Below are 13,708 nucleotides of genomic sequence, written 5' to 3'. Positions count from 1 at the left end.
TGGAAGAATCAAATGAGAGGTAAAAACATTTATTTTGTCACATTTTCCTATACAAAAGCCCTTTTTCAAAAGGTATTACTTCATACATTGCAGGAATGACAATAATAATAATACATTGGTTAATTGTAAAATTATACACATATATATATATATTTATATATATATTTGATATCCAAAATACATTGTATATATGAAGTAGCACAGATCCCTTTTGATTGATAATGCTTGTGAAACATGGAAGTCAAGGGTACATCAGAATAATTTCTTTATGCTACAAATTACATGTTCCCTTTATTCTTTTAAAGCTATAAATTTTCAGGAAAAGCTGGTTGTGGATATTAATATTGTTTGTGTTATTTTGCATAAAATACCTGAAATTCTTTAATGCACAGGAAAAGCCACCAATTCCATGGCTGTTTGGCATAAATCGCAATGGAAAAGATCCATCATAATCACATGTTGCATATAGAGTAAAAGGAATCCCTGGCTATTGGATTATGATTCAAGCAGGCATTTGTGATTTTGGGACTACTAGAAAAATCCTTTTGTGCATAAAGGCACTCAGGAGGTTTCAACCAAATTCAAGAAATAATAACAATTAAAAGAAAACAAAAATGTTAAAATGTATTGCCCAAATGTACAGATATAAAAACGCTTAAAATGCTGAACAAACTACTTAGCAGAAATGGACTTCAAAGGTTTGCATTTTTGACCGAGGTCAACTCGTATTAATTCTCTTGACTTTTTATACTGTGTCACATATGAAAATAACTCTGCATAATTTATACAGTAAGTTGCTTTAATGCCTAGTTGTCTGATGCTTATAAAATAATAAAAAATAGGTCTGACAAACGCACAGCGTTTGCGAATCTGAGGATTTCTTTGTTTCATCTCGTCATACTTTATCGGTTTTGTTCTCTGATAAACTACTTAGTCCCAAGTAATTTATTTTCAAAAGGAATACTTTTGCTATTAACAGCTTTGAACACCTGAAGATGGATATGTTTTGACATGATACCATTACATGTTGATGAAATCCTGACTTGAGATTCATGTGCATTTAGCTGGGCTTTAGATCAGTGAGAAACTAACATTCAAACACACATGCTGCTCTCAAACTAGGATCCAGCCCTGGTAAAATGCAACTTAACTGTCTATTAACATGACTTACTGCTAAGCCACTTCTCTGTGCTGACCTGTACGGTCCTGACTGGCCTACAAAGAAGAAGGAGACAGTGTGGCAGCCGTTATTGTCAGAGTGCACTTCAAAATCAAAAATTGTCAGATTTCTGGTGATACATGGAGATGATGATTACGCATCTTGCTATGCATTTTAAGATGTAATGCTATTTCGTCTATAATGATAGGAAAGTGAATGGTATAAAACAGCAGTTAAGGCACTGTGAGGGTTACATTTCTCATTATGCCATATACTAAAATTGGACACACTCATGGCACTGTGAGGCACTTTGGATAAAAAAAAAAACATCCAAAGAATATATAAATTTATTTCGTAAAAAAGGCTCTTTCATGTTTTAGATTCAAATGTGTGCAGCAAACATGGTTTTATAAATCAATGAATGATTTTTTTTATTATTATTAAATAAAAAATGAAAACATCTGACAAATTTTGATTTTGCTGCAGGGTATCCCTCTTACACGTGTTTCACAAACCAGAAGACATTCACATTAATACTGACATGGTCGAGCAACAAAACATCTGGAAATGGCATGGCTGAAAGGCAACAACATGGCAAACATTTAATAGCCTAGTGTGTGGGCCCCTGAAAACATCTGACCTGGGTTGAATTATTCTTGCAAATTACTTCAATTACATGTTGACTCAGCTTCCCCAGCACAGTCGAGTCAACTGTACAAATCGGCCATCTTGAACTCCACACACAACACACAGAAAGCATTTTAAGTAACTGAGTTGACCCAGGTCAGCAAAACATACAGCGCTTCCTTCTCCAGCATTTCACTCTTCTCTAGCCTTCCAGTTTGGAGGATAAATTAAATTGTGAATGGCATATTCCAGTTGCCAATTTTCATTCAGTGCTGAGAAAAGTCCATCTCTTTGAGAGCTTCCTCCAGCGAATTCCAGAAGACTCTCCACACACACATAAAAAAAGATGCAGATGGACAGACGGAGACAGTAGAAACAGAAGGCTAGATGTGGTGGGAATAAGTAACTCCGACAAGGCTGTAGACTAGCGGAAAAAAAGGCAGATTCTTTAAAGCATAATGTACAAAATGTACTGAGGAGGATGTAGATTGAGACCCATGAATAATAGGCCCATGTCTGGTTCTGTAGCATGGCGAGGAGGCAGACAGACTTTAGTTGTCCTCCCTGTCCTCAGGCTTTGGTTTGGGAAGGTTTTGGAAAGGACACCTGTAGGTGCAACTTTCTAGAGGATGGGAAAGTAAAAGGCACAGGAAACTCAGACGCACGTCCAAAAAACATAAACAAAGAGTTGCTAGTCTCGTAAAGTTAAGTAGTATTCCATTTTGGACCATAGCATCCAGTTGTTTATAGATTCTTACAAATAATAATAAGATAAAAAAAATTCTCCTTCAATTTTATCATCCTTCATTCAGGAGCAAATTTCTTCAGAGGACAATTGCCTCTATCAACTCAGTCTTCATCCGTCTGGCGTCATTAGGAGTGCAGGTCAGCAATTGTGGACTTTGATAAGGGAGATTTTAGAGGGTGATGGATGGGCAGAATGGGTGTCTAATAGTAACTACCCAGGTGGGATGGCACGTGGGTGTTAGGGTGGCGGGGAACATTTGGGTTGGGGTAGATGCCTGCAGTGGGCGAGCTCCAGTATGGAGCGGTGGGTCCAAAGAAATTGGAGGAGGTGACGGGCATAGATGGAGGGTGTGGAGATACAAAGTTGACCTTCTGCTGGTGGGCGTGGTAGGAAGGCACATAGGCTAGGTCCGAGGGGTACTTATACATGGAGGATTCGGTGGGGTGCGGCTGCAGCGCCTGAGCAATGCCATGGAAGTCGAACTTGTAGGCGTAGCGCTTGCCATGCACCTTGGTCATAATATTTTTGTCATAGTAGTAGCGCAGTGCGCGGCTCAGCTTGTCGTAGTTCATGTTTGGCTTGCTCTTACGCTCGCCCCAGCGCCGCGCCACCTCGTCCGGGTCCGTCATCTTGAACTCGCCATTTGTGCCCTCCCAGGTGATGCAGCCAGCATTAGCACTGTCAGACAAAAGCTCCAGGAGGAACTGCCACAGTTGAATCTGACCTGAACCTAATGTAGACACATACACAAGCAAACAGTGATTAAATACAGAACCTCAAGAGCCTTATTAACAGCTCATTATCTATACAGTGAGGCCTACATGAAAGGACTGGGCTACTGACAGCAGACACAATATAAAGACTAGAGTAAAGTTAGACTTTTACCTGGATTGGCTAGGCGACTACTGGTGGGACCCAGTATCTGGTAAGGGTCTGTGGACAAAAAGAAAGCTTTGTTGGTCTACACAGTGATTACTGTGGCGATATAATGGTATGTGTGAAGACTGAGCAAGAGTTGATGATATCATTTATTTATAGTAATTTCCAAGTTCCACATTATTACTTTTGCTTGTAATATCACATTTTCCATTTTCCAGTTTTTGAGTAAATAAAACTAATTATTTAAAACACTGAGCAAATGAATCGTTATATCGTAAAGTCTTAGGATCAGTGGGTTTGGATAATTGTGCTCTGCACACCCTCTAAATAATGAGCTGACCAGGAAAAACCAATTATACATGCTAATAGATGTGTGGCTGAGAGGTAAGGTTAAAAAAAACAAAAACAACAACAAACACTAGTAAACACTCAAAGCTTGTTGGTAGACTTCCAAACAATGCATTATTAAATTGTCAGTGAACCACTTGTATACAAATATTTGCACATATTTTTTTAGTGATATCTTTGTACTTACCTACAGTAGCTTTTACATTTTATGTACCATACACCAATAAAATATGCTTCTCTATCAGTCAGGCAATCAAAAACACAGAGCAAATTTCGGAATCTTACAGAATACAATTATTTTATGAACATAGCAATTGGGCTGTTTTGACAATCGACAGAAAAAGATGAGGACAACAAGATAACTGGGACTGTCTTTGTTAGGTCCGTACTGACACTACACAGATCAATAAAGAAGACATTACCTGGCTGAGCTCTGGGTTGCTCAGTGGACTTGGTCACATTCTGAGTCACCACAGGTGAGCCTGCAGAGGGAGAGAGGCAATCAGTGGAGGACAAGAGAGAGAGACACGCACACACACACACACATACATACAAAGGTGTATCAGTAGGGTGGCTACAGATAGTCAGGCTATACAACTTCAAGGCACATCCGCAGAGGTCCAAAGTAAATAAGCCCAGTAGTTGATTGCTGGATGAACTTCTTTGATTGTCTTCTCATGTTCTAACAACAGAGGCTGTAATCTTTTAAAGGACTCTGTGGATGTTGGAATTGGCTGTAGTGTGATCTAAACAACCTAGCCTGTGTTTTTTAAATATGGGTATTATTAGGTATATTTAACCTGCACAGAATACACAGATATGTCCGCCATGCAATGATTTTTGGCCTCACCTTTGCCACTGTGCATGTTGTTTGACCATCCTGTCCGCCGTACAGCATCATATGAAGGGTCTGACAAAGAGAGAGGAAACAAAAACTGAACTGTGAATATTTTAAAAAATATTAAAAATAAAAATATTGCTTTTTTTCTCTTACATGGTGACAATCATGTATGTGCAACTCATACCAAATCAGCGGATGTAGTTATGTACTTTACAAATCTGCAGTACGCTGACCAAAATGCAGTGTATTGAGTCATATTTCAATCTTTAAATTATCCATGTGACTGCAGAAAGTGTCTCATTTCACTGTGTGATAGCCTATTACAGAACTGCAACCGCCACAGCAAAAAAAGAGAGGCCAGTGCCAAATGGCATCGATAAATCTATCAAAACATGGTTCAAGATGCTTTTCACAGGATATCTGGACATGGTTTTGCGGTTTTGTTTGGCACACTGTAATGGTTTATGTGTAGATGGCACAATCTTGACAGTACAGTTGTTTGAGCAGCTTACAACACTGACCACAAATAAAGGGATCGGTGCAAATTATGGCACCACAGGACAAAAGAGACACACACATAGACAATACATGCACATGATATTCACCCTCATCCCTCTTCCCACACAAACGGCTTTTATGAGACCTTGACAAACAGCCAAACTGGCCCAGTTTGCATGGGTTCTACCTTCTATGTGTCTGCGGTTCAGACCTGACTGAGTGTGAAGCTGGACTCCTTCCAGTAACAATCAATCACTCTGACACAGGAAGATAAAACAGGGGATGTATCCTTCCCCTGGCAATGCCTCAAAAACATCCAGGTACAGTATATTCACAGTGCACCTGGCCAGCACCCTCAATGGTTTGGGTTATTGTGGGATAAAACAGTTCACACAATTGCCAGAATAGAGGGAAATATGATGCGTATTGTACATTCACAGTGTTATCACGACCTGCAAATCTTTTTGTCAGCGGTGGTTCTCCCAGAGGGCAGCGGATAAAAACAGTGAAATGGTGGTGTCAGAGGTTTGTTGCTGGGATAAGCAAGCTGTTAGAAGGTCAAGAGGCAATCCCGTTTCCCATCAGTGGAGGTGGAATTTTTGAGATGAAGGCTTATTGACAATTGATTGGCCTTGGCAAATATGAAGCATGGTGTGGCTTATGAAGAGCATCAGGTTGTCATCTCAAACGTGAAAAAAAGCATTGTGATTTTTCACCATATGCAGGATCTTAGTAGATCATTAGAATATGTTCTGACATTTCACAGATGAGTGAGGGTGTTGATCCCAGATAATAAATGCATTCTGTGTTTGTGTGCCAAATATGAATATTCATGTGTCTGCAAATGATTCTCCTCAGTGTTTTAACCAACGCTTTCAAATAACTCACATGCTGATGAGCTATCAAGCATTGAAAATTCTCTGTAATATAATCCCCTGTATTTGTTTAAACCTTGTAGATATTATACATCTTAATTCATGGAAAACTTCATCAATTTGCTATGCAGAACACTGTAAAGACGACTTTTTAAAAGTGACATCCTTTTCAGTGTCTGAAAGAAATGAAGGTAGTCGTCTTCACTACTACAACACATTTGGGATTTGTGCACCATCTTGACCCATATAACTTCATACAGCTACACCAGAGGGACATCCAGTGACCCTCGAATTCACCATCAGCTTTCACGTCATGTAAGGCCATCTCCGAATACTGTACAATACTGCCCTCCTGTGGTTCAAAACAAATTGACATCTTAGGCTTTCCTGAAATTTCCAGAATAAACTACAAATATACCATTACCACATTTAATTTACAGAATTTACCGAATTTTCTCTGTTCAGCTCAAGTGAACTTAAGATTAAATTCTCTCTGCAACCATAAAAACAACATTTCCCTGGTAACCTGCCATATCAGTGTTTTATTGTTTTGGTCATCTCATAACCCACCAATGAAAATGTAAAAACACTTCAAATTCAATTATGAGTCTTGTGCTGCTTTCAAGGTTTTTTTGTTGCCTTGTTTCCTCTTTCCTTACTATAGCAGCAGAATATCCACCCATGAGAAAACTTCCTGCTGTTCAGGGATCTCTTGATCTCTTCACTAATTTCTAACTTTTCAACTTTTAACCCCTGACGTTTCATCAAAGGGCAATTCCTGTCAGACAAGAGGGGTTCTGGTCTCTGTGGCTGAAAGGAGTGATATTCAAAATGCAGTAAAAGTGCAAGATGGTGATGACCGTGCAAAAAGATACGGTAAGTAAAATGAAGTATATGAGCTCACAACAAAGCATAAGAATGAATGAAGAGTGAATAAATTAGGGTATGATCAAAAGAATGAAACAAAAGAAGAGTGTAATAGAGGGGTAGACAAAAAGAGGGAGAGGAGGGACAAATAACAAGCAGGCTGCCGTGGCTCAGCAGGGCTGTCAGGTTCAATCTGGTGTGGGCCGGCAGGATAGCCAAGGAGCAGTGACTGGGGGAGAGTCCTGGGAGACTTGCGTTTCCTGCCTGCCTCGCCTGCAGACAACCTCTCTTTGTTTTACTGGCCCTTTTTTCCCCTCTACTCACCGCCAGCCCCCCACCCCCCCAATCCACTCTCCACCACCCCGAAAAAAACACAAACGGGGCTACCTCCAAACGTGCAGCGAGGGGTTACAAACATGAGCGGAGACGGTGGGGGAGAAGCAGAGACGAATGAACGAAAGATGAGAGAGACGGTAAAGGAGCCACAGAAAGAGACAGAGAAAGAGAGATTGCTGAGAGGCAGACAGAAGAAGAAGATGGAGACAGAGTGACTAAGTGCATAAAAAGGATCCTGAATGAGAAAGAGGAGAACTTAAGAGCGAGCGGGAGGAGAAAGAATCATGTAAAAAAAAAACAAAAAAAAAAAAAAAAAAACACACAGTCAGACTTTGGAACTTTGGAATTTGAAACGAAAACAATGGCAGCAAATCCAGCTACTGTCTGGTATGGGCTTGAGGCGATGCCTAGCAATATGGACTCATCCACATTTTTGGATGTAGCTGTTGGCAGCAGAATAGATTAACGTCCTAAACTATTTTCCTCTTACCAGGATGCAGGCGAGAATAGACACAACTTGAGGTTTTCACTTCTCTAATCACTCCGTTTTGGGGTTAATTGGACTGAGGGAAAGGAGGGAAAGTGGAAGTGAAAGTGCAGAAGAAGGAAGAAACAGCAAAGGTAAAATGTACAAGACCCAAGTGGTCGGGGTACTCAGGGCAAGCCAGCCACGCAAACACAGACACAGACGCAAATGTGCACACACACAGAGCCACCTCTCCCCCCCACCCCACTCCTTCATTTTTCCAGGCCTCGCTCTGACTGCGACTTGAGCCAGTTTCCACTCTGGTCTGGGGTGTGGTGCACGCTCCTGGGAGACTTCGACTGCAGGACCAGTTAGTCAAAACAAGGCCTGAGTGCTAGACATAGAGGGAGAGAGAGGCAGGGAGACAGAGCGAGTGACGGAGAAAGACAGAGGGAGACGGAGTGGTGGAGAAAGAACAACTGAGCAGAGAGAGCGAGAGATAGACAGAGAAAGAGAAGGAGACGGAGAAGTGGAGTCGTGGACTGCTTTTAACCCAGAGTCTGAGCCAAGGAGAGAGACCCAGACAGGGTAAACTTTTTTAATACCCATAATACAGGTGCTTTAAAAGCCATCTGTGTGAGGAAGGAGCCATAAGAGGAGGAGAACGATGGCAAAGTACAGGAGTTAGACACAGCGAGGAGACAGTGGGTGAACCAGAACAGTGAAAAACATTGCAGATCAACAGGGGACTGCAACAATGCTGCACACACGCATATTCATGCATATGCAAAGGAAAACGTTATGTGTGTATTATTAGTAGTTTTTAATTGGTTTTATTTTAGGGAGAATTACCACTCTTGTTTATATATTTTTTTTCTTTGACTGTAGCAATTGAAATTGAAAAGACAACCTGAAAGACAACCTGTGTGCATGATGGCACATTTGAGGCTCTATTGCCACTTTGACGTGGCAGCAAAATAAATGTATTCACTCGATGAATCATCATCTTTCCTTATTTACTGAGAAGCAACGGAGAATATGAGTTGTCCTTGCTCTGAATTATAAAATTTCACAGCAGCGACAAAAACAGAAGCTAAAAACGGGGGGAAAAAAGGTACAAAGACTCACCGCAGGGAAAAAAAAATAATAAAAAAATAGCTGCATAATTTAGAAACACCAACACCAAGATCATAAGACATACAAACATAAATGCATACTGTAGCATATGCTGCACTAAGACATACAGGAACCCACCCACACATACATGCCTATCCACAGGCACATAGTAGACACAGACTTTAGATACACACGGAGAAGCACACACACACACACACACACACACACACCCTTTCATAGCTGCTGCATTCCGTGTTTTATATGCTCTCTTTTATTCATAACATTGCATTTTACACCACAGAGTCTGGAGCAGATTAAGGGTTGTCTCCTGCTGCATGCTCGTGCTTACTCTACCCCAAAGAGCCTGAATGGTATTTGACTGTTCTCTAAAGGCAATATGAACTTGAACATCTGGCAGCGCTGATCTGAGAAAATGTTGATAAAAGCTTCTCCTGAAGCAAGACTTCTTTTATTGTCGAGTCACAAACTACCAACTCCAATTTGAATGTTTTTCTTCCACATCTTGTTTCCCCAGTTCACTTGATTTTGCATTAAAGCAACATTTTGCAATGTGGTTGTATCATTTTAGGGTGAGTACAAATAATTCAAAGTAACGTGATCGGTTTAAAACTGGATGGGTATCAATCTGATAACTTGGTTGTATTTCCTAATTCTTGAAAAGCCTCTCTGTTGGATACACACTGTTCTCAGTTAGAAGCTGTACATTGTCTGGGATCACGGGACATAACTCGAGGCACAGTCAGTGTTGCCGGAGCCCATAATAGAAGTCAACTCTTGTGAAAGGGAGTGGCCCTCTATTCCTGCCAGTCCAAATACCTGGTGTTGAGAACCAGGAAGACCGGGGTCAGGGGTGACTGAGCAGAATCTTATCTGGACTGCCCATTGGTCTATTGGTATTGCAGCTGGGCGAGAACAAGTACGTGGCCTGCTAACGCTCACTACTGGGGAAGATAGAGAGAGGCAGAGGGCATTCTCGGACACTTATCAGACCTAGTGTTTCCTCTCCTCCTGCCTTGATAGGGCCCCTCATCCTGTGTGCAAGGCTATCACTGTTATTGCAGTCCTTTCTCCCGTCTCTGGTGGTGACACCATATAGCCGATTTAAAGGATGTGTAGGTTTTTTTTTTCTTTTTACAGATACGGAGTACAGCCTTCGCCTGGTTCATGTTGTGTCAGCACAAAATAATGTTTGTAGAGTGAAAAGGTATCCAGAGGAAAGAGACAATCATCCCGAGCTGCTGTGGGCGTTGTTCTCAGACACTCGGCTTGGCTTTTGCAAGAATTTTAAACTAAGCAGCTCACGCACTAAGAACATGAACAAAAAGTCCATATTAATATGTTTTATGCTTGTATTATCCCCTAAAAACAGTATTCACTATTAAAAAGAACTCTCAGTAACAAACACATGACAAATCTCCAGACAAGTTAAGCAGCTTTTAAAAAAAAATATGAGGTACACACATCATGTTTTAAGGTGGATATTTTTACAGGCCCAGCATTCACTGTACCACATGTTTGAATCAGCCTAATGACCTACGTGTTTTATTAATGTAAAGTGACTAATCTCATAAAAAAAAAAAACAGCACAACTAGTAGAAATGAATTTTGGAGCGCAGAAGTACAAAATGGCAAGTTTATTACCACGAGTCCCTCCTGCATGTACTGCACGTTTACTCTCCCTTTCACCTTCTGTCATCCTCGCTGTCGCTTAATTCACTTGCACACACATTAGAGAACCACTCATACACTTCTTTCCACTCCAGTCTGGTCTGAAGCAGCCAATCAGGATCTTCTGTCGTGTTTACCGAACACATTGCTGCCTCAGCACCTGCCTGACTCTCCAACAAACAACCTAATTCAATGTCTCGCTTCTTTCCCATAATTGTCACATTCACCGTCTGTCCTCACCTCTGCTGCTTTGGATAGAACTCATCAGCACGATGCTTTTGTCTCGTTAATACGCCTCTATTCTGAGGCCCTCTGAGCTCCTATGTTGTCACAGCGTTCAGGTAGCGGCTCTGAATAGCACGGTCTGCTGCAGCAGCTTGGCTCATATTATTTCTAAAGACACAAAAGGTGCACCTGTGCAGAGCTTTGTCAGTGGCAGTCAGTGACTGCTTTGGATCTGTGTGAGCCCTCCGTATTCTCAAGTGTGTGTGTGTGCTCTGTGTGTATCTGCTCATCTGAAGCTGGCAGACACTGTGTTTTTGTTTTCGACTCTTCTCTTTATCTTTAGATCTTTCGACTGACAGTCTCACCTTGCTCCCTTGATATGAAACAGTTCCATCAACCCAGTTATTTCCAAATGGATAGAAATGAGGATAAAGAGTAGAGAACTGGAAGAAATGTGTGCCTACCCTCTTTGGCAGCCAGGCGTGGGGATGGGTCTGTGTGAGATGGTGTATTGTAGGATAATGATGAGCTACCTGTAATAAAGTGAGACAAACGAGAGAATGGTATGACATAAGAATGTACATTTCTCTGTCCCTAGACATACAAACTATCACATGGATAAGACATGTGTTCATTTTAAGTCTTACATAAAATGATTAACAGAACACATTATAAATTACTGCTCTTATGACGTCCAGTATTATGAATCTAATAAATGTCTGTTTTGGAATAAGAGATCTTAAAGCTGCAAATTTATATTAATCATGATAAATATTATATCATTGAAATGGTAATATTTTGTACCTGTAGTGTGACAAAAAGCTCAAACTGTATAACAATAGCCAGCAGGTGGCAGTAGAAGGTTCAGCTCAATTACTGTCAGGCAGCAGCATAGAGTCCTTTCATTTCTTGAATTGTGTTCCTGTTTTGTCTTCAAAAATAATCTCAGAAGGAAAATAGTTCATGACACATAAATCTAAGTCCCAAATAAAAGCAAATCCAGCACACGGGCAGTCCTTTAAATGTAGGAAAAAAAACATAGCCTGTCAGCATTTTAACTGCAAACTCTACTCCTGAATAATAAAGTCAAGAGAGGCAAGACTCTGCACATGGCTGCCTATTCATTTCACCTTATGGAGCAGAACTCTGCACTGCATTCCTCCACTTGCACAGGCACCCTGGGCGGCACCAAAATGCTCTCTTAATTTTAGCTGCCCCCAGGCATAAATCAGCGAGTGGAAAAACAGACCCAAAAATGCACAGAGAAAACACAAGAGCAGCTACTACATGGGGAGTGTTAAGATTTAGCACTAAGATGGTTACGGGGAGCTGTTGAGTAGGGAAGAGACCTTTTCTGATGGGGCAATCTAGAAAAAAGAAATGAAAAAAGTGTCAAATCTCTGAAGCAAAATTAAATTCATAGTGTGCTTTTCTTGAGATTCGATGCAGGATCCGGACCTAACTTGCTGTGCTGCTGCTGATGGGGTTGGGGAGGAGGGGGTGAAGGGGCCTGTGGTGGCAGACTAGGGGTCTGTTTTTTTAGGGGGTGGCTGTGGGGGAAAGAGTGGGGTGCACCACAAATGTATTCTACCCTTCCAACACCCCACCCCTCCCATTTCTACCTACTCTGCGGCACCCCCAAGGCTCTGGGTCTAGTTTAGAAACCTGGGGGCCTCAGAACAGGGGAGCCATTGTATGAGGCTGGGTCCCTGCACAGCAATCAAATGCAGCTCCCCGTACAAAAATAATTCCACACGCAGAGTGTAAGCACACAGGGGCAAGCCACCAAAGCACCATCTTTGGAATAGGGGAGAAAGTGTAAGAGAAAGATGAAGAGACAGACTGAAAAAAAAGGAAGAGAGAGAGAGAGAAGGGAGGAGGAAGGGGCTGTTAACCCTTTTCCTACTGTGTGCCACATATGTGGGCTGACCCAGACAGGCAAACAGGCAGCATTGCTGAGAAAACCTCAAACCATCCCACAGAGAAATTCAGGACTGCTGTACGAGAGTGAGCGAGAGAGGGAGAGAGAGACACCACAGCTGACAGTTTGGTGGAGCGAGTCTTGGCTGTGCTGCCTATTTATTTGGACGGCTTCTTCCTCTCTCAGAAAACAAACATGTCCTGGTAATCTGACAGCACAGTGGGAGGACTGGCCAGTGTTCAGCTTTTAGGACCCTCACTCTCTCTTTCCTTCTCCAGTCACATCTGCTCACAGTCTGCTAGATTACATAACATCCACAAACAATTTTCTTTTCTCTACTTCCTATGACTGATGGCTCTTTCAAAGGGCCCTGTCCTCCAGTTTGGCACGCCCATAATATTGACAGAGATCTTTAAGGGCTTGTTCGGCATTGTAATTGATCGGGCCCCTGATGTTTATTCTGTAGAGCTATAAGATACCATTGCCCCAGACATGTGGTCTGAGTTTTGACAACAAACTAAGGGGACTAGTCACCCAGATTTGGGCATCTTGCCACCTCGAGGGTGCCAAATGGACTACAGCCAACAGTAAGTCATCCTCCATAGGATAAGCTGTGCTGAGTGGCTAGATTACAGCCTTACACTAAGTGCATGAGCGCAATTTCTGACAAGTCCTCCAAAAACAACCCATGTGACCATTTTCTTGGCTGATGAACACCACTGTTAAAATGTCATTGTGTTTTAGCAGTAACTTAAAACATGTAATTCATTACTCTTTAAATATTACTCATTTTGCCAATATTCAAATCCAATATTTGCAGTGTGCATTTTCCAGCACTTTGAATGTGTCCCTGCTGTTTTTTTATTCGCTGTATTAACTTTAAAGGTTCGACCTCAGGTGCAGTCTGTGGAAATCCTGGATTTAAACATTGCTTTTCGCTGCAGGAAAAGTTGTTCTCGCCCGGGGCAGACAGTAAACACTTGTGAGATCAGACAAATACATTTGAAGATGCAAACTACTGCAGGAAAACAGATAATAATAAAAAGTGGGTCTATGAGACGGAGTTGCAAAGTAATATATGACGCGCCAAGGTTACAAATGTGCTACCTCCTG

The 13,708-nt window shown here is 41.6% G+C and overlaps 1 protein-coding gene across 7 annotated transcripts in view; it reads right to left on the bottom strand.

Moving 5' to 3' along the window:
• Window positions 1–13: 13 nt before the first annotated feature.
• Window positions 14–13,708, bottom strand: part of fli1 (Fli-1 proto-oncogene, ETS transcription factor) — a 33,559-nt gene continuing 19,864 nt past the window's right edge. For 6 of the 7 annotated variants that reach the window (XM_010757110.3, XM_010757108.3, XM_027280262.1 and 3 more), the window contains 5 exons: window positions 11,139–11,207; window positions 4,612–4,671; window positions 4,184–4,243; window positions 3,420–3,467; window positions 14–3,264 (listed from right to left, as the gene is read on the bottom strand). In XM_010757110.3, the coding sequence (XP_010755412.1) occupies window positions 2,735–3,264; window positions 3,420–3,467; window positions 4,184–4,243; window positions 4,612–4,671; window positions 11,139–11,207 (767 nt within the window). In that variant the 3' untranslated portion in view covers window positions 14–2,734. The remainder of the gene's footprint in view (window positions 3,265–3,419; window positions 3,468–4,183; window positions 4,244–4,611; window positions 4,672–11,138; window positions 11,208–13,708) is intronic. The other variant, XM_019265323.2, reaches the window with a different exon arrangement.

Source organism: Larimichthys crocea, chromosome VII (assembly GCF_000972845.2).
Source record: "Larimichthys crocea isolate SSNF chromosome VII, L_crocea_2.0, whole genome shotgun sequence".
In the NCBI taxonomy this organism is placed as follows: Eukaryota; Metazoa; Chordata; class Actinopteri; family Sciaenidae; genus Larimichthys; species Larimichthys crocea.
Note: the sequence above shows the minus strand (reverse complement) of the source record. Positions and strands in the feature narration are given on the sequence as shown.